This window comes from Calcarisporiella thermophila (genome assembly GCF_041956535.1).
Source record: "Calcarisporiella thermophila strain CBS 279.70 unplaced genomic scaffold VTP21scaffold_2, whole genome shotgun sequence".
In the NCBI taxonomy this organism is placed as follows: Eukaryota; Fungi; Calcarisporiellomycota; class Calcarisporiellomycetes; order Calcarisporiellales; family Calcarisporiellaceae; genus Calcarisporiella; species Calcarisporiella thermophila.
The window spans coordinates 1,317,010-1,333,479 of record NW_027192192.1 but is presented as its reverse complement, the minus strand read 5'-3'; the positions used below and the strand labels follow the sequence as shown (position 1 = coordinate 1,333,479).

General features: G+C 48.9%; 11 protein-coding genes across 11 annotated transcripts; 7 read left to right on the top strand and 4 right to left on the bottom strand.

Moving 5' to 3' along the window:
• Window positions 1–154: 154 nt before the first annotated feature.
• Window positions 155–5,828, bottom strand: VTP21DRAFT_4676 (uncharacterized protein; the record flags this gene model as incomplete). Its single annotated transcript, XM_069395113.1, has 19 exons — window positions 155–271; window positions 329–772; window positions 836–952; window positions 1,032–1,307; window positions 1,376–1,612; window positions 1,677–1,850; window positions 1,919–2,087; window positions 2,145–2,278; window positions 2,360–2,515; window positions 2,578–2,763; window positions 2,825–2,989; window positions 3,057–3,164; window positions 3,233–3,343; window positions 3,422–3,737; window positions 3,809–3,902; window positions 3,995–4,250; window positions 4,321–4,977; window positions 5,059–5,631; window positions 5,739–5,828. The coding sequence occupies 19 exons, from the start codon at window positions 5,826–5,828 to the stop codon at window positions 155–157; spliced, it is 4,380 nt and encodes a 1,459-aa protein (XP_069256284.1).
• A 285-nt stretch (window positions 5,829–6,113) lies between these two features.
• Window positions 6,114–7,670, top strand: VTP21DRAFT_4675 (uncharacterized protein; the record flags this gene model as incomplete). Its single annotated transcript, XM_069395112.1, has 9 exons — window positions 6,114–6,120; window positions 6,187–6,236; window positions 6,307–6,367; window positions 6,439–6,578; window positions 6,659–6,775; window positions 6,864–6,976; window positions 7,074–7,286; window positions 7,360–7,489; window positions 7,554–7,670. The coding sequence occupies 9 exons, from the start codon at window positions 6,114–6,116 to the stop codon at window positions 7,668–7,670; spliced, it is 948 nt and encodes a 315-aa protein (XP_069256283.1).
• Window positions 7,671–7,871: 201 nt separating this feature from the next.
• On the bottom strand, window positions 7,872–9,449 carry VTP21DRAFT_4674 (uncharacterized protein; the record flags this gene model as incomplete). The annotated part of the gene is made up of 8 exons (XM_069395111.1): window positions 7,872–8,031; window positions 8,105–8,244; window positions 8,328–8,425; window positions 8,497–8,539; window positions 8,619–8,693; window positions 8,748–8,882; window positions 8,958–9,206; window positions 9,282–9,449. 8 exons carry the CDS (start codon window positions 9,447–9,449, stop codon window positions 7,872–7,874), a joined length of 1,068 nt encoding a protein of 355 aa, XP_069256282.1.
• Window positions 9,450–9,652: 203 nt separating this feature from the next.
• On the top strand, window positions 9,653–10,504 carry VTP21DRAFT_4673 (uncharacterized protein; the record flags this gene model as incomplete). Its single annotated transcript, XM_069395110.1, has 5 exons — window positions 9,653–9,786; window positions 9,869–9,998; window positions 10,133–10,249; window positions 10,327–10,378; window positions 10,455–10,504. 5 exons carry the CDS (start codon window positions 9,653–9,655, stop codon window positions 10,502–10,504), a joined length of 483 nt encoding a protein of 160 aa, XP_069256281.1.
• Window positions 10,505–10,810: 306 nt separating this feature from the next.
• On the top strand, window positions 10,811–11,017 carry VTP21DRAFT_4672 (uncharacterized protein; the record flags this gene model as incomplete). Its single annotated transcript, XM_069395109.1, has 1 exon — window positions 10,811–11,017. One exon carries the CDS (start codon window positions 10,811–10,813, stop codon window positions 11,015–11,017), a length of 207 nt encoding a protein of 68 aa, XP_069256280.1.
• A 391-nt stretch (window positions 11,018–11,408) lies between these two features.
• VTP21DRAFT_4671 (uncharacterized protein) lies at window positions 11,409–12,230 on the bottom strand (the record flags this gene model as incomplete). Its single annotated transcript, XM_069395108.1, has 1 exon — window positions 11,409–12,230. The coding sequence occupies one exon, from the start codon at window positions 12,228–12,230 to the stop codon at window positions 11,409–11,411; it is 822 nt and encodes a 273-aa protein (XP_069256279.1).
• Window positions 12,231–12,264: 34 nt separating this feature from the next.
• VTP21DRAFT_4670 (uncharacterized protein) lies at window positions 12,265–12,823 on the top strand (the record flags this gene model as incomplete). Its single annotated transcript, XM_069395107.1, has 3 exons — window positions 12,265–12,421; window positions 12,525–12,555; window positions 12,631–12,823. 3 exons carry the CDS (start codon window positions 12,265–12,267, stop codon window positions 12,821–12,823), a joined length of 381 nt encoding a protein of 126 aa, XP_069256278.1.
• Window positions 12,824–13,123: 300 nt separating this feature from the next.
• Window positions 13,124–13,470, top strand: VTP21DRAFT_4669 (uncharacterized protein; the record flags this gene model as incomplete). The annotated part of the gene is made up of 2 exons (XM_069395105.1): window positions 13,124–13,249; window positions 13,294–13,470. 2 exons carry the CDS (start codon window positions 13,124–13,126, stop codon window positions 13,468–13,470), a joined length of 303 nt encoding a protein of 100 aa, XP_069256277.1.
• A 56-nt stretch (window positions 13,471–13,526) lies between these two features.
• On the top strand, window positions 13,527–14,235 carry VTP21DRAFT_4668 (uncharacterized protein; the record flags this gene model as incomplete). The annotated part of the gene is made up of 2 exons (XM_069395104.1): window positions 13,527–13,904; window positions 13,984–14,235. 2 exons carry the CDS (start codon window positions 13,527–13,529, stop codon window positions 14,233–14,235), a joined length of 630 nt encoding a protein of 209 aa, XP_069256276.1.
• Window positions 14,236–14,521: 286 nt separating this feature from the next.
• On the top strand, window positions 14,522–14,902 carry VTP21DRAFT_4667 (uncharacterized protein; the record flags this gene model as incomplete). Its single annotated transcript, XM_069395103.1, has 2 exons — window positions 14,522–14,643; window positions 14,743–14,902. 2 exons carry the CDS (start codon window positions 14,522–14,524, stop codon window positions 14,900–14,902), a joined length of 282 nt encoding a protein of 93 aa, XP_069256275.1.
• A 249-nt stretch (window positions 14,903–15,151) lies between these two features.
• Window positions 15,152–16,359, bottom strand: VTP21DRAFT_4666 (uncharacterized protein; the record flags this gene model as incomplete). The annotated part of the gene is made up of 2 exons (XM_069395102.1): window positions 15,152–15,973; window positions 16,045–16,359. The coding sequence occupies 2 exons, from the start codon at window positions 16,357–16,359 to the stop codon at window positions 15,152–15,154; spliced, it is 1,137 nt and encodes a 378-aa protein (XP_069256274.1).
• Window positions 16,360–16,470: the final 111 nt, after the last annotated feature.

The following is a 16,470-nucleotide window of genomic DNA, read 5'->3' as shown; positions in this document are numbered from 1 at the left end:
GTTCATCAGCATATACGAAAAAGATGGTGGGGGGAAAATATGCAAATATAAACAAACACACTAAATTGTACTCAGCATCTAAGAGAGGGGGAAATACATGGGATGTGGAGAGCATAGGAGAGGAAAGAGCAGATGCTATGCATTTGCAGCGCCTCTAAAAGTCATAGTCAAAATCGTTGTCGTCGCCGTTATCGACAAAGTCGTCGTCCTCGTCATCCTTATTGATAGGAAGGTTTGCATCATCGTCCAACTCGGAGATTTCCATGTACGTCTACAACCAACTTCACTTAGCGGCAGGGTGAACATAAATGTAAATTGGTTCACTTACCATCTTCTTGCGAGCTCTCTGAGGGCGAGGGGCCGGTGGCTCTGAGCTCTTCTCGGTCTCATCGTCAGACTCCTTGAGGGCTTGGGCCTTGGGTGCGGTAGCTTTGGGTTGCCTCGGCTGCTTGGGTGCTCGCTTGGTCGCTTTTACCAGTTTCGCCTCCGAAGGTTTCTGGTCAACAGGCTCTTGTTTGACCACCGGTGAATCAGGCAGAGATATAGCACTGCTGTCGGCATTTTCCGCTGATAGGGACGGGCTTGCAGCAGCTCCCGAGGCGGCGGAGGAAAAGAACAGGGAGTCCAGAGTGGCTTGAAGTTTGCTCGCTGCGCTTACACTTGGCTTAGCCGCCTTTTTTGCCGTAGACTTTGTGTACGATTTCCGGGCACGCTTGCCCTTTTTATTCGAAGTTGCACTGAGCTCGGCCAGTCTGTCACGCTCTAGCTCGGCCTGTGTGGTTTCACGATGTAAGCGTCTAAGAGGTTACAAGAGATGGGCTTGATCTTCACTCACCTTCCACTCCTCCAAGAAATCGTCCAAATCACGGGTCCATAAATCGGCCACCGTCAGGGGAATCAGTGCGTCCAACTCCCGCTGCTTGGCTTCTTTCTCTTTCATCAGTTTCTCAACCTGTGGCGAGAACAGGGGAGAGTTTTAGTCTTCTCTCAGGCTTTCTAACGAGGCTTACCGAGCCCAATAAATTACTAACCCTTTCGATGGTCATACTCCTCATCTGCATAGATAGCAGGTAATTATAACCGTGGTCGCGCGATTTTTTCTGCTCTCCCTCGTCCTCGCCCTCCTCCTCCTCCCCTTGCTCATTGGAAGCATGGACTGGGTCAAACTTATGGGCGCGTAGATCGGCAACAACGTCTGCCTCCTTGCGGTTCGCGATGATGAGTTTCCCTTGGATCACCATAAGAATAAAGCGAGCACGGTTGTCAAGGATCTTGTAATCCTCACGGAACTTATCCAACAATTTTTGCTATATAGTAAATGAGCGATGAGTGGATATGGTCCACTTGTAACTTTGTTTCCTGCTTTTTCACTTGCCTTTCGCCTCTGGTAATATTCGAATCGAATATCGTAGAACTCTTGTAGGATCTCCTCGACCGATTGATACTTCTTTATTCGGCCCTCCTTGTCAAAGCAAACCATGTTATTCATGGACAAGGTCGTGGACAATTTAAAGGTTTTCTCGAGCCCATCCTCTTCCGCTTTCCGCATCTGTTCATCGGTCAGTTTGAGTTCGAAATGAATCTTGTCGTCCACACCTATCTCCTTGTAATCCTAGCAATGGTGGAAATTCGCGTTAATACCCATTCGCCAATTCACCTATTCTGTCATAGAAAACCTTGATAATGGCACCCTGCTTGTCGGTGCCTGCAATCCACAGCTCCAGCTGTTCTTTATAATTTTCGGTCCATACGCGAATAGGCAACTCCGTGATTTCCAGGATATTCTCCTCCCTTTTCTCTATGATTCCGGTGACTTTGTAGGATTTATTGTCAAACCGCTCGATTTTGCCCTATTTGAGTTGGGTGAACAACGGGATGAGGCACTCAATCAACCAAGAACATTACGCTCAGAGTCTACCTTGTAGCCGCGGTACCATGGATGCATGGGGACCATCTCTTCGCCTCTTAACAGCCGTTTAATATTGTCGATGATATCTTCAGGGTTGTAGTTGGGGATGAACGAACTCCAGCCCGTACCAATGCCCTCGGAGCCGTTAATAAGCACTAGGGGGATGACCGGTACATACCTAGTATAACAGTCATTATCAAACCGCGTCCAGAGAAAGCCATATGACTTGCCCTACCATTTAGGTTCAATGGAGAGATTGTCTTCGTTCAGATACTCGAGAAGATTATCATCCGAAGGGTGAAGGAGTTTACGGGCCAAAGGAGAGAGCGCTGTGCTAATGTAACGAGCACTAGCAGCATTTTTACCCCCCTGATAAATTCAAATTTTAGGAGAAATCATTTTACTTTTTTTGTAAAAAAAAAAACCTCAAGTTAGCAGAAGATATATTACCTTGTACCGGGTACCGAATTGTCCGATCGGCTCAAGCAAGTTGATGTTGTTGCTCCCAACAAACTTTTGGGCAAGGCCAACAATAGTCGCATTCAAACTTGCGTCACCGTGGTGGTAGGCGGTCTGTTCGGAGATATAACCTTGTAGTTGCAGGACCTAGATTGAGGGCAGATTAAAAGGTGTTGGAGGAACACTTCGCGTAGCCAGAGGATCTTCACCTTAATTTCATCCCTGATCTTCTTTTTGATTGCTCCGTACATGACTTTGCGTTGACCGGGTTTGAGACCATCTACCATCGAGGGGATAGAGCGGACATTGTCTGCCATACTGAAATGAATCAGCTCTTTATTGACAAAGTCGGAGATGGAAATGGAGCTTTCAGTGTGATCCATGTACGAGAAAGCCTGATAAGATAAAAAATGAATGTCAAGGCGGCGCAAGCAAAGAGCACAGTACTATATTTACTTGGTATTGGCGCAACCATTCTTTACGCTCGTCTGCTTTCTTTTTGTTGAAGGCAAGATCGATCATTTGGCGATCCGTCGGAGTGACCGGCTCAAACCTTTTTCGATGTATATTTAGATTTGAAAAATAATTCTTTGCATCTTTGTTGGTGCTAGTTCCGAGACCCTATGGGAATTGAAATGGAAGAGGTAAGAAATCCTAAGGAGCACTCTATTTATAGATCAAAGATTGCCTTATAGTATTTGATTTTCCAACTCTTTCCCCCATCAGGTTGACTCTCTTTCCATTGTTCGAATTCAACCATTGTGAAAAATGCTTGATCCTGATTCCCCTTTGTAACCTATTTATAAAAACGTTGCATTAACTAAAATATTTAAAGATGGGGAGTGAGACGACTCAATTTGTTACCCTGACGATAGGGGTGATAAATTCGTCCAAGAAGTCCAGCTCCAAAAGTGAGGGATAGAAGTGGTCCAAAAAGTTGATGATCAAACCCTTGATGTGAGAACCATCATGATCCTGTGCGCAAAAATAATAACCATACAAAAGCCATTAGCGCATGGAAACATCAGCGTTTGAATGAAACTTCGTGCTGACCTGATCGGTCATGATCATCAACTTTCCATAGCGGAGTTCGTCGGTTGAAGTGTATTTTATCCCATGCTTCAAACCAAGAATTCTCTTGATATGGTTGATCTCTTGATTATTAATGACTTGTGTGTGGGAAGCTTCGCGCACGTTTAACAACTTTCCACGAAGTGGAAACACTCCAAAATCGTCTCGTCCCACCTCACTGAGGCCAGCAACGGCGAGTGCCTTGGCGGAGTCTCCTTCAGTGAGAATGAGGGTGCAATCTTTGGCCCTCCTAGTGCCGGCATTGTTGGCGTCGTCAAGCTTCGGGATACCCGTGATCCTTAGGGAATAATAATATCATCGATTATAGCGACTCTATATATTTTAAATGCACTAAACTAAGAGGAATACCTGGATCTCTTGGCACCGTCTGTTTTCTTCTTTTCTTGTTCTTGTTTAAACTTTGCCATAGAGTCAATATTTTCGAGTAGCTCCGATTTTAGTACTGTCCAGGAATTTTTTGGAGGAAGGTCAATGGAAGATAAAGTATTAAAAGAAAGGAAAGGGAAAGACAAAATTAAGCTGATGAACAATTACCTTTTTTCAGTTTTTCAGGCGGGATCACACAGGTCGAACCGAACTTGCGATGAACCAAGGTCAGAGTGTCTTTGGTCTGTGAATCGAATGATGGATTCTCGATAAGACAATTGACGAAAACCCACATTTGGCTTTTAATCTGAAATGGCTTAAGTTTCATTTTCGCACTGTTCTTTATATAGTCCACTATCTGGTCCGCGATATGATTGACGTGCGTGCCCCCTTTGGTTGTGCATATGCTGTTCACAAAACTGACCTATTAAAACAGTTGACCCATTCTATAAGCCGAACGGAGAGGAGATAAAATCACACTGATCCCAGCCTACCTGTTCAAATTGGCCTTCAGAAACGGACAGGGCAATTTCCCAGCGGTCACACTCGTATAAAAGGATTGGTTTTCTTTGGGTACTCTCTTCCCCTGCGGACCCATTCTTGGTAGATTGGAGATAGAATTCCACGTATTTTTGGAAGTTCTTGATCTTGATCTGCTCGTTATTAAGGAATACTTTGACATCACGTACCGTGCCAGCAAGGTCATAGACACGCTTTTTGATGAGAGACTCAAAGTCCGAGTCCAGCTCAGTCATTCCGAACTTTGCAAGGTCTGGCTTAAAAGTGATCTTGGTAAACTCCTCCTTTCCCTTGTAGTCCTTGACGACTGGTTTTGTCTTTTTGGACATGTTATCGGAGAAGATTTGCTTGAAAGATTTGCCATTCGTGAGATCGGCAGTTTCAACGATAAATTCAGTACTGAAAATATTGGCGAGTTTGGCACCATATCCATTACGACCACCGGTTAATTTCTTTTCTGAATCGTTATAGTTGGAGGAGGTGAGCAAGTGCCCAAAAATAAACTCAGGGACATAGACCCCCGCTTCCTTGTGGATCTGGACAGGAATCCCTTTGCCATTATTGTAGACGCTAATTACGTTCTTTTCTCGATCAATATCGACCTTAATCTTGTTCATTCCAGGATCACGAATCTATAAAAGATAGCGTAGGCGATGGAGTGTGTTAAACTAGAACATGCAGTCAGAAAAATGGCCAAGCGGTCTAGCTAATACCTTATTGTCAGCAGCATTAACAATGATTTCGTCTACGATTTTGTACAAGCCAGGAACATATTCTATTTCTCGTTTTTTCATATGTTTCTCTTCCGAATCTAGGACCCACATTTCTTGCTTAATGTGCTCCACCGATCCAATGTAGGTGTCCGGGCGAAGCAAAATGTGTTCCAGCGGCGTCTTCTTTTGGTAGATTTCCTCAACGGTGCGTTTATCATCGGCTGCAGAACCAATATTTCTTTCCAGAACGGTTTCCTTTTCCGCAAATTTGAAATCGGAATCATCTGACTCTTCACTTTCTGCACCAGCATTCCCATCCTCTAGCGCAGAGGTTTTCTTCTTACCAGCGGCAGCCTTTGGCCCGGTGGCTTTCTTTGCGCGGGGTTTTGCGGCGGCTTTGGCCTTGGGCTTCGGTGGGCTCTCGGCATTCCCGTCCTCGCCAACGCCTGCATTAGCATTTAGTTCGGGATCTTCCGATTTTTTGGCTTGTTTGCGCTTGATGACCCGCGGCTTTACGTTTTCCGAATCGCCATTGGCTTTGGCTTTGGTGACCTTATTCTTCCCCGTGGCCCTCTGTCGTCCGCAAAGAACATGGACAGGATAAGTGAGAATATTCAAGCAGAATGAACTAAGGAACTAATCTGATCTAGACATGAGTATCTAGATTTCCCTCCATTTACCTTTTTCGTTGCAGGTTCATCGTCCTGATAGACGTCGTCATCTTCATCAGACACTATTTTATATGCATCATCGTCTGATATGTCGCTCATCCCGGCCAATTTCCGATTGATGATAGAATAGCACGAGAAAATAGAGACAAAACTGGATTAGGATTAGTTAAAAGGACAACTGTATAAGGAGTATGGGGAAATTAGATTAGGAATGGAAGTTAGAGTGTGTGTGGAATGCAGAAGATTTCTTAAACCCAAAAAAAAATATAAAAATAAGTCGCGTCGAATGATAGCCAGGAGTTGTGTCGCAGCACATTCCTCAATTAACTGAAAGCAGTCATCATGAATTAGAAAACTCGACCTATTTGTAAAAACCGAGGCATCATGGCAGGTAAAATGGAGCTTATATAACCCGCAATGCTGATGTCAAATATGCTAACTGGCTCTTGATTGGCAGACAAATTCGATATCGTACAGTGTTATAGGCGCTTCCTTAGCGAGGATCCGGTAGGTTCCCTCGAGATCGTGACCTCGTATGTGCGAGATTTTATTGTTTTATTTTGGTTGCCTCGTCTAGGATGTTCCGATGCCTGTAGCCGCCATTGAGTCTCTTGTTGAGTTTGTCAAACAGAGTGAAGGTATTTCCCGTCTCTTCCTCTTTAATATTTCCCAATCCCTTGTGCTTATTTACCACTTTTCCATAACACAGCTACCACATCCGCAGAGCTCATGGACACACTAAAAAACGCCATTCAAACACTCAAATCCTCTACACGAAACTCAATATCCCTCTCGGCAGGATGTGATGTGTTCATGCAATTTGTCACGCGTGTGTTTCATGACCTTATGGTATAACATTTCGCATCCGCTGTTTGAGTAATTTATTTTTTATTGCTTCCCGAGGCTTACAACGGTGTTGTTCTCTGTAGGATTTTGATGCGCTTAAGAAGCATCTCATCTCACGAGGAGAATTCATTGTTGCTCGTGCGGCTGCTTGTCGTGATAAAGTCGCAGAATTCGGCGAACAATTCATCAAGGATGATGCTGTATTTATATAAAAATAATAGATGCTCTATCAGAGGTTGATCCTAATTGCATTTTCCCCTCGAACTTCCCTCTATCTTTTCCCCTTAGGTTATCCTTATCCATTCGTACTCAAGGGTAGTTATGGGCTTGCTGCTCAGAGCCGCACAATCCAACAAACGATTCAAGGTGTATGTGACGGAATCACGGCCGTCTTCTGCAGGGTAAGTGCCCTTGGTCCTCTCCGTTTCCGCCCATGTGATGGATATCTATTCGTTTCAATATACTGGAGTTCCACTTACACTCTCCAACTTGTATCAGGCTGAAGGCGGCGAAAGTCTTGCGAAAACACGGAATCCCCTCCACGGTTGTCTTGGACTCTGCGGTGGGGTATATCATTCATAAGGTGGATATGGTATTAGTGGGGGCAGAAGGAGTCGTGGAAAATGGCGGCTTGATCAACCAGATTGGCACCTATCAGATTGCAGTCGTGGCAAAGGAGGCCAACAAGCCTTTCTATGCCGTTGCAGAGAGGTGAGGCTCGCAGTCTTTCCTACCGTCGAGTTCTTTTTTATTTAACCTCCAAACCTGATTTTACTTCACATAGTTACAAGTTTGTCCGCCTCTTCCCTTTGAATCAGTACGATTTACCCACTAGCACACCGGACGTCCTGGCGTTCCCGAATCTAGAAGGCATGGGGAGCGACAACTCCGAGAAGGATATTGAAGGCTTTGAGGTATAAGAACCATCCTCTTACTCTTGTTGATTGTTTCTAACGAGCTCTTTCCCATCCCCTTTAGTCCATCAACCCGTCTGTAGACTATACTCCCCCCTCCTACATCACCTTGCTCTTCACCGACCTTGGCATCGTGACCCCATCCGGAGTCAGTGACGAATTAATCAAGCTCCATCTGTAAACCCCAAAACCATCCTATTCCCCTTTCCCTCCCCCCCCCCCCCATCCAAAAAACGACCAGCGTTGGGATGCCCCAAGGTGACTGCGTCTCATTTTTTATAAAATAAAACACGTTTCTTTGCTTTTTTTTGGACTCGAAATATTTATTGAAAAATTACATGCATGCAAAAACTATGCTCTGGCAACAAAGGACCAAACTCGGTTAGCCCACCAATTGGGCATGAGTGTCCGGGGGATATTTCTGCTGGCAAAAGGTCATCAAACGCTTGATGCACTGGATCCATTTCCGGGAGGTCTCATCGTTCAAGACGTGGGCCACCTGCGTCGAGAAAATCTTCTCGCGTGCAGAACGCTCATGAATACTATCCATCCCAGAAAAAATCACACGCGTTAGCATGCATTTTCCCAATTCATGAGGGACTAGGGGTCACATACCCAACCATGGTTACTCCAATGGGCCATGGCGCGTTGCCAATGGAGAGACGAAGATAAGAATCTTGCGCATTCATATACTCGCGGTTTTGCATATAGTGCGTGATCTCAGCAATCCGTGCCAAGACATCGGGTTCGAGATCCTAGTATATGCGAGGGTAAAAGATGAACGGGCCATTCCAAAAGGAATATCAGAGGGAATTGCTACGAAGTAAAGAAAGCATACCTTTGTCTTCAGTCTTCTGAAAAGCGGCTTCATATATTGCTCGGACTGTTTCTGCATGGCTGCTTGAAGTTTGCCCTGAGTGCTATGCTTTACGTGATCTACAGCAAATAGTGGAGGAGTCATTAGAAGGTTCCCAAGACTGAGCTCTCTCAAAGATGCAATGCCCTACCTGGTCGGTCTTTCATATATTGCTCCCAGTCTTTTAAGCGACGCTAAACAGAAAATAAAGTAAAGGGAAAGGTGTTTATTGACAATCCACACAGGCCCTTTGCGATAGTATAGATTACATACCTTTAAATATACATATATTAATCCATATAACTTGTCTGGCTCGGTGCGTAATAAACCCAAGTCAATCGGCAATTCCTAATACGAAATATTAGCAACTGGGAGTGAAAAGGCAGAGCAAAATTAAAATACCTTCAGATCCTCCTTTGACTTTTCATCGTTGCCACTACCGGTGTCCTCGCCAGAGTCGGCCTGCTTCTTCAATACTTCAAGCTCCATACCCGATTCCAAACTCTCGAGCGTTCTCATGAAATCATTCCGTTGACCCTAATTATCCACAGTGTCAGCATTATTATTCAAGGCAAAGCCATTCGCCCCTTTGAATATAGATAGCTGAATTACCTCTGTCCTCTCTTCAATTAGCTCCAGAGCCCGGAGCCGGAGCTTTCGCTCTTTATCGGTCTCGCCAAAAAGGCGTATTGGCTGCCCCCGAGCACGTAATCTCCGTGTGATTTCTTCTGGCTTCAAATTTAATGTGTCGGTCTCCTCTTTCTCCTGATCCTCCTTTTCCTTGTCCTCAACATCCGAATGCTCACTTCCCTGATCTTTCGCCTCCTTCTCGTCCAGTTTAAGACGCTTTCTCAGCTTTTCCTATTTTTGAAACGAGGGCCATGAGAGTCTTTTTGGATCCCATCTCCGAGCCATCGTCTGGCTGGAGGGACTTACCATGCGTTCTCGCTCCAGCCTCTCCTGTTCCTCAAGGTACTCCTTCTCCCGTATTTTCTCCAGTTCTGCACGACTATAGTACTTCTTCTTGGGTCCATTGCCGTTGACGGCTTCGATCTTCTTGCGTTTGCGATCAATCTCTGATTTCAGTAAAGATGATAGGTCCATTGGATTTATTTACCGGCCAGGAAGAGGTAAGATCCTGCGGGACGGTGTTATTTCTGTAGAAATGAACGGAATTAGCAGCACATCCACTCTCCATCTTAAACTCGGAAAGAGAGTAAACAAGCCACCGGAACTTTAAAATACGAAACTCGAACACTAGCTCAATAAGCGAAAACGATTAGAATTCCAATCTAGACAATTTCAGAATGTCGCCCTTTGTTGCAAGACTAATCAGCACCTCGGCAAGGCGCGGCTTCTCTTCTTCATCTGTGGCGAGATCGGAAGCCAATGGGGGCATCTTTGGGTCCGCGAAGAAGCCGGTGGGCGGATTCCGAGGGGGGTAAGGCCGACTGTCATCCACTTGGTTTCTTCATCGAACTCACCCTTTGTATCCGAAATTTCCCACTCTGCGGCATTCACAGGATCATTGGATTCATTTTCGGTGCTGCTCTAGCAGGTGGGGCTGGGTATTACTATCTTCTTGATGAATACCGCACGGCATCCAGTCTCTTGTTGCATTCTGTGGAAGAGCTGCAATCATCAACAAACAAGGTAACTTGAGGGGGTTACTCTTTTTTCCTCATCCTCCTTTTCCCCCCCTTTCTTTCTTGCATTATTTTGAAATTTAAACAGCGCCGACTCATCCTAATGACATATTATTTATCTTTCGCGTTGGTATTAATAAGGTGCGAGAATACGCTAAAAAGATTGAGAGTGTGGATAAGGATTTGAAGAAGCTTCGCACAAGCGCAGCCACCACGGAGCAGCTCAACGATCTCCGAAATGAGCTCAAAAAACTCTACGTAACTATACCACACCTGACTAGAAATGGGGCTCATGCGCTCATACTCATTCCACTCGACCTTTTCTCTATTTACAGGATTCGCTCAATATAGAACATCTCGAGCTGAAAACACATGTGTATACTCTGGGTACGTAGTGCTACGATCCGACTTTCCGGGTTCGCCGATGGGTGTCTAACTCTTCCTCTTCCCTTCTTCCCGATAGAACAAGATCTTCACAAAGCGGCTGGTGGGGTATCCAAAAATAACCATTAAACCTGAGAAAGTGGGGGCTGCTGTACCGTTGTCAACTTTTTCATTTGCCTTTATTTTTATTTCTTTTGTTCTTTCTACTTCCCTTTTTGAGAGCAAAATATAACGAAAAATGAATGACATTTATAGAGTTTGGCTACGCCCTTGGCCCTATATATATATATATACAGTGTGTAATTAAAGTAGATATAGGCAGAAGGGCCGAAATTTATTGGCGTTCCTATATATTTCCATTTCTCGATTCCTTGAATCAACTCGGATCGTGTTTCGAACGACATTGTCCAGTTTATACACCACCACCCTATCGGTATGGAACACAACCCCCTATTACATCGCTCCAATGCGGCTGCCGATGCCGATGGAGACAAGACCACCATCGGCAAACTCAAAGACAAAGTCATACAGGTCAAGAATGATCCTCAGCATGTCAAAGAACGCATCAAGGAATTCGCCGGCTGCGGCGGCGCAGGGGATCCAGAAGCAAAGCATCAGGACGGCAAAACCGGCCCTGAATGATAGCGCGCTGAGATTCCCGGCGTTGAGTCCTCTAATGCAGTCCTACATTTCACCCTCATTTCCATTCCATATTAGCACAAAGCGATTGACAGGCATTATTTTTTTTAATATAAAATAAAAACGTTTTTTAAAAAATAATTAGGTGAATAAGCAACTTCTATCAAATGTAGGGGGGCTTTAGGGGGGGAAGGGGAGAGGAAACTGATATATAAGTGAGGGGGAATCTTGGAATAGGCTATTTCTAGAGAAGTGGAGGGGGTTTAGGGGGTGAGAGGGGGCTGGGGCTGTACAAGAGGGGAAGACAATGAAAATTTATACAAGCGAGGGAGGAGAGGCTAAGGCTAGAATAATATGCAGAATATATAAGGAAGAAAAAGGACTAACTATGTGTTCAATGGTCGCGCAGGGGCGGGAGCTCCACCAGCTCGTTGCTGGCCATATACCTTGGCGACACGCTCGCCAGCGGGGGCAGGACCCGACAAGTGGGGGCGTCGTTCAAGAGATCGGACAGCCGCGGGGTGCGCACCGACGAGACGGGCATGTGCTCGAGGGCGGGAGACGGCAGCGCGGGGCCGCTCTTGTAGGGAAACATGGTCAGCCGCGACACGGAGGGCAGCGGGAGCGTGGGGGTGTGGGGGCGGCTCACGGGCTGGGGCGAGGTCTCGGGGGTGAAGACGGCGGGCGTGTCGCTCTCGGAGTCGGACCAGCTGCCCCCTTGGGGGGTGGTGAGGGGCTCCAGCCGCGGCGAGGCCATCGGGGTGGCGAGGGCCTCGTCATTGCTGTCGCTCTTGACCGAGTGCGGCGAGGGGGGGTCGGCGGTTCTCGGGGCCCCGCGGGGCTTTGCGCCCTTGCGGCGCTTGGGATTGGTGTGGATGCGGGAGTGGCGGGTGAGCTCGTCGGAGCGCGAGAAGCGCTTCTCGCAGCCGGGGAAGGTGCAGCGGTGGGGCTTCTCGCCGGTGTGGGTGCGGATGTGGCGGGTCTGATGCTCGAGGCGGTAGAATGCACGGGAGCAGATATGGCATTCGTAGGGGCGCGGGGCGTCCTTGTTCTTGGGCGCCGAGCGGGCGCTGGCGGCCTTGGGGCTGGCTGCGGGGGAGATTTTGGGGGAGGCGGCGGGGGACTCGGCGGGAGATGCGGATGGCGAGGGGGGTGCGGATTCCTGGCGTGCGCCCTTTGCGAATTCGAGTAGACAGACGGCGGCCTCGAATGACATGGCGAGCAGGGAGGGATGGCGAAGAGACAAGACGATGCGGCAGGCAACAACAGACAAGGGTCCGGGGCAGCTTTGTCAGCGAGGAAAGCAGAAAGAGAGGAGGCTCCGTGCGGAGGGCAGGGGCGGGCTACTTAAGAGTGTCCAAAAAATTCCTGCCGGAGACCCCGACAATGCCAACTGGCCAGAAAAATGTGGGGCAAGCAAGAAATAAAAAAAATTAGAATCTGAAAATTTTTATTTGAAAACACGCTATCGCTCGGTTCGGAGCACGGACACTGACAGGTGTAACGTCAGCAAACCACAGCAAGCAAATCGACGAGGCGTTGTAATGCGGGGAAGAATTCTCAGCACTGATAGGATGTCCAGGCCAAGATCGATAGCGCATTGGCACGCTTTATAGGCCGCCCCGCAGGGTAAACTGCCGCCGGCTTGGCCTTGCCGAGGGCCGCTCTCGCGGTGTGAGGGGACGGCAGGGCGTGGCGGCCTCGCCTTTGTCACGGTGGGTTGGCCTGACTGTGGATGAGCGCTGCGGGAAGAACCGGGCCTCGGCTTGCGGCCAAGATTGCCCTCCCGCCGAGGGCCGTTTCCCCTGACAAATATCCCCCCCCGCTTCTTCCGACTTTATCAGTTCCATCTCATCATGTCCCTTTGTCCCACCCTCTCCACCACTCCCCGGCCTCACCCGCTCTCATCGATCCGTCTCCATAGCAATTAACTCTACAATTGCAACTCAATATATTAATAGATGCCCCTCGCAACTCAGCTCGCCTGCTCTCGACAACTGACGTATTTTCTTCAACAACCTTGTGCCATTCTGCCGGCTTCCCCAGCTTAGTCGCCCTAGGCTCATGTTTTTTCCTCCTCCTCCTCCTCCCCCTCCCCCGTGAGTCACGATGGGCGTCCCCGCATCCAGGCGATTTAGAGTTGAGATCCGGATCCGCGCGGCATTGCCTGACGCTGCTCCCCCCCGATTCCCACGAAAAAAATCGAGCGATGCACTCCCCCACGCCTTTGTTCTGGTGCGTCACAAACCGAGCGATGGCTTTCTCCACTCTTTCCCCAGCCGTGCCCAGCCGAGATCAAAGCATCCACCGCGGTGGCGGAGTTGCCCGTGCAAAAATGCGGGAGGCAGGACAAGCAGTGCTCAAGCGCCCCTGGCTCGTGGAAAGCAGCCGCTGACGCACGGCCAGCCAACGGAGATCTCTGCAATCTCAGCGAGCTAGAACCAGCGGCAGAATAAGCACTCGCTGGGGGCGAGCGCCCAATGGTGCAATTGCGCAAGACAGAACCACACACATGGTTTCTCAGATCATTACTCCAGGCTTGCACACGGTGGAACCACTCGTTGTCTCGTGGAGCGGGCCTTCCGGCCGAATCTGCCTTTTAGGATTTCTTTCATATGCACCCCTCCCTGCGCAGTCACAAAGGCATGCGCTTATCGATTTCAGACATAATCTGACTTCTTCTGTCAATCCGCTTTTGCCCTGGTTCCGATTTCCGAATGGCTCCCCTCCTGCCTTCCTCGTCACCGGAAATACGAAAACACGAATAGAAATCGAACAAGCACTCCAGATTGGAGAAAAGCATCTGAAAACGAACAAAGGAAATCACGGCTCACTGAAAAAAAAAAGCAGTGCTTATCGAATCTCCCTCGAGCAAAGCCCTCGCTCTACGGTGCCGCCGTGACCAAACGAGCCAAAACAGAGGCCTGAAACGAGCACCAGACGCTTGTGTTTGCTCTGCTGCTGATTAGAATTGGGGGGCTTTTGCTCCCCCACGTGTTTTGCAAATGAAGCTGGGGAAAGGCCGCGCGCCTGCTCAAGAAAGCATCCTCGAGAACGGTCCCACAAGGGATCTCTCTGCACTGGAGCTTGCGCAAATCCCCTGGTCTGGAGAACGATGGTCGAGTTGGACCCGGTGGGCCTCCATTGGCCCGGTCTGTATTATAGGGGCCATGTCTCTCTGTCCCTGCCGTCATTGGCGGCGCAGAGTTCAGACTCCATAGGAGGCTTGTATTCGGTTCGCTAAAAAGAGGCTGTTATCACTAAATCCTAAATGGATTGAATGTAACCCTTACGTTCCCTTTTTTGTGCGTTCAAAGTGTCCTATTCAAATAGTGCGGGGTAGCAACCGCAGCCCTACCTTAAGGCGAAGAAATTTGCCCTGCCTCCAAACCCCACCCTTCTGCGCTGACAAAAGCGACTCTATTGTGCGGGAGAGCCGCTTGGTTTTCTTATTTTCTCCCACCTCGTGCCTGCATTATAGTTTTTCCGACCACGTTCACCCAGCCTATGCCAGTCAATAGGTTGGGCCGAAATGAGTGTGTCCCCCGTGTTGCTCGCACACCCCCTCAATCCCATCTAAGCTTTTTCAACTGCGCTGGTGGCTTGGCCTTCAAGCCGAGATGGTGCAAGTGGGTAGGGTTGACTCCTAGGTTGGAGGGTCACTCTCCCCCGGTGCCAAGTTACGTAATATCGCGGTGAAGATCGAGCTAGATAGTTGGGCCCAATAGCCTAATTTGGCTTTTTCGCGCATCTTACTCATCCACGTCGACGGGCCAAAGATGGGGCTTCGGAACCGGGACTGGGTTGGGATCTGGGAAGCCCGCTGCCGGCGATCAGGAAGAGATCCGCACGCCAGCGCATGCTCAAACAAAGGCCGGCCTCCGATAGCCTGCTGATGGCGTCTTTCGTGCCTTGTTCACTGGCCATAGGCCATGGCCTTCCTTTGTGCACCTCCGATCCATGGAACGGCCAAGCTAAATTCTATATTTTATTAAATTCAACAAATAGGGGGGGGGCTTTGAACATTATGCGACTCGACTTGAGGCGAGCTTAAATTGAGTATTAGAAATGAAGGGTGATACAGTGTACAAAGTAGTGAAGATGTCCTACGAATAACAACTCTAACTAGCCTAACATTTAGAAGAGGATGACAGCCAGGCCACCCATCAGCAAGGCCGCAGTGGAGAGCAGCGCGGACGGACGCGAGAGGGCCCCGCTTCCGTACAAGTCCTCAAACGAGCCGGATGGCTTCGCCGAGCTATTCAGATTGCTAGCCTTTCCGACGGTTGCCTTGGCGGCCGACCCAGTCGGAGAGCTCACGGCAGCACTGGAGAGACCAGATGCGCCAGCCCTCGACAAAGTCCCGCTCGGAGCCGCAGTCGCGATGCTCGCCTCGGTGAGGAGGGAGGAAACGGGCAGAGTGCTGGTCCCGGCGTAGTCGGTGGGGAGGCTCCCACCGTCACTAATGAGTGATGCCCCCTCCTCCCCCTCTTCCTCTTCTTCGCACTCTTCGTCCTCATCCCCCTCTTCTTCCGTGGTCTCCTCCTCATTCGGCTCCCCCTCTTCATCCTCTTCATCCTCACACTCCTCCTCCTCCTCCTCCTCCTCCTCCTCCTCCTTGCCTTCACTGTCAGCTGGGATAGGCTCTTCCTTCTTTTCTTTCTCATCTGGCTCCTCTACACCTCCCACCTCTTCATCCACTCCTGGTTCTTCTTCTCTGCGCTCCTCTTCCTCTTCCCCCTCATCTTCTTCGCACTCTTCTTCCTCCTCCTCGCCCTCGAGTTCAGCTTGCTCATCAAACCTGTTTCCCTCCTCCTCCACTCGGACTTCTCCCTCCTTCAAATCAGGTTGGCTCGGGTTGGCCACGCTGAGCTCATTCGCATCTCGCTTCGGCAGAACAGTCAAGCTCCCTCGCAGACCATTCTCACAATTCTTGTCCGCCTTGCTGAAATAAAAGATCTAAGCAATAGTATACAAACAATGGGTCAATTTTGCTATCCTCAGGGAGAGTAGGCGATGGGCTTTCTTACGGTTCCAACATGCTTCTCTTCGAGCGCCAGCTTAAAGGTGGATCCTTGTTGCTGGATCCCGCTATCGAATCCGCCTTCGACCGGTTCGCAGGCCTCTGCTCCGGCCGGCCCTTTCCCCTGGGTGATGCTCGGTGAGCCATCGGTCACCCGGAACTCGACCACATCTCCAACATGAGCGGTTGCTTCCGGGGGCGTGAAGGCGGGCTGTTTCGAGCTCACCTGGATCTGTAAGGGGTCCTTGGCTTCGGAGGTAGCGGCCACCCCAGCGCTGAGGGCCAGAGCCAGAGGAAGAACGACTTTGCCTGTGATGTGCATGGTGGGGTTGGATAGAGTATAGCGTAGATGTCTGGGTTGTGGTGTAGTTGGGGGGTTGATTCGTCTGGCGAGGGTGTAAAGGAGTGTAAGGGTTGGGGTAAGGAGTGTGAG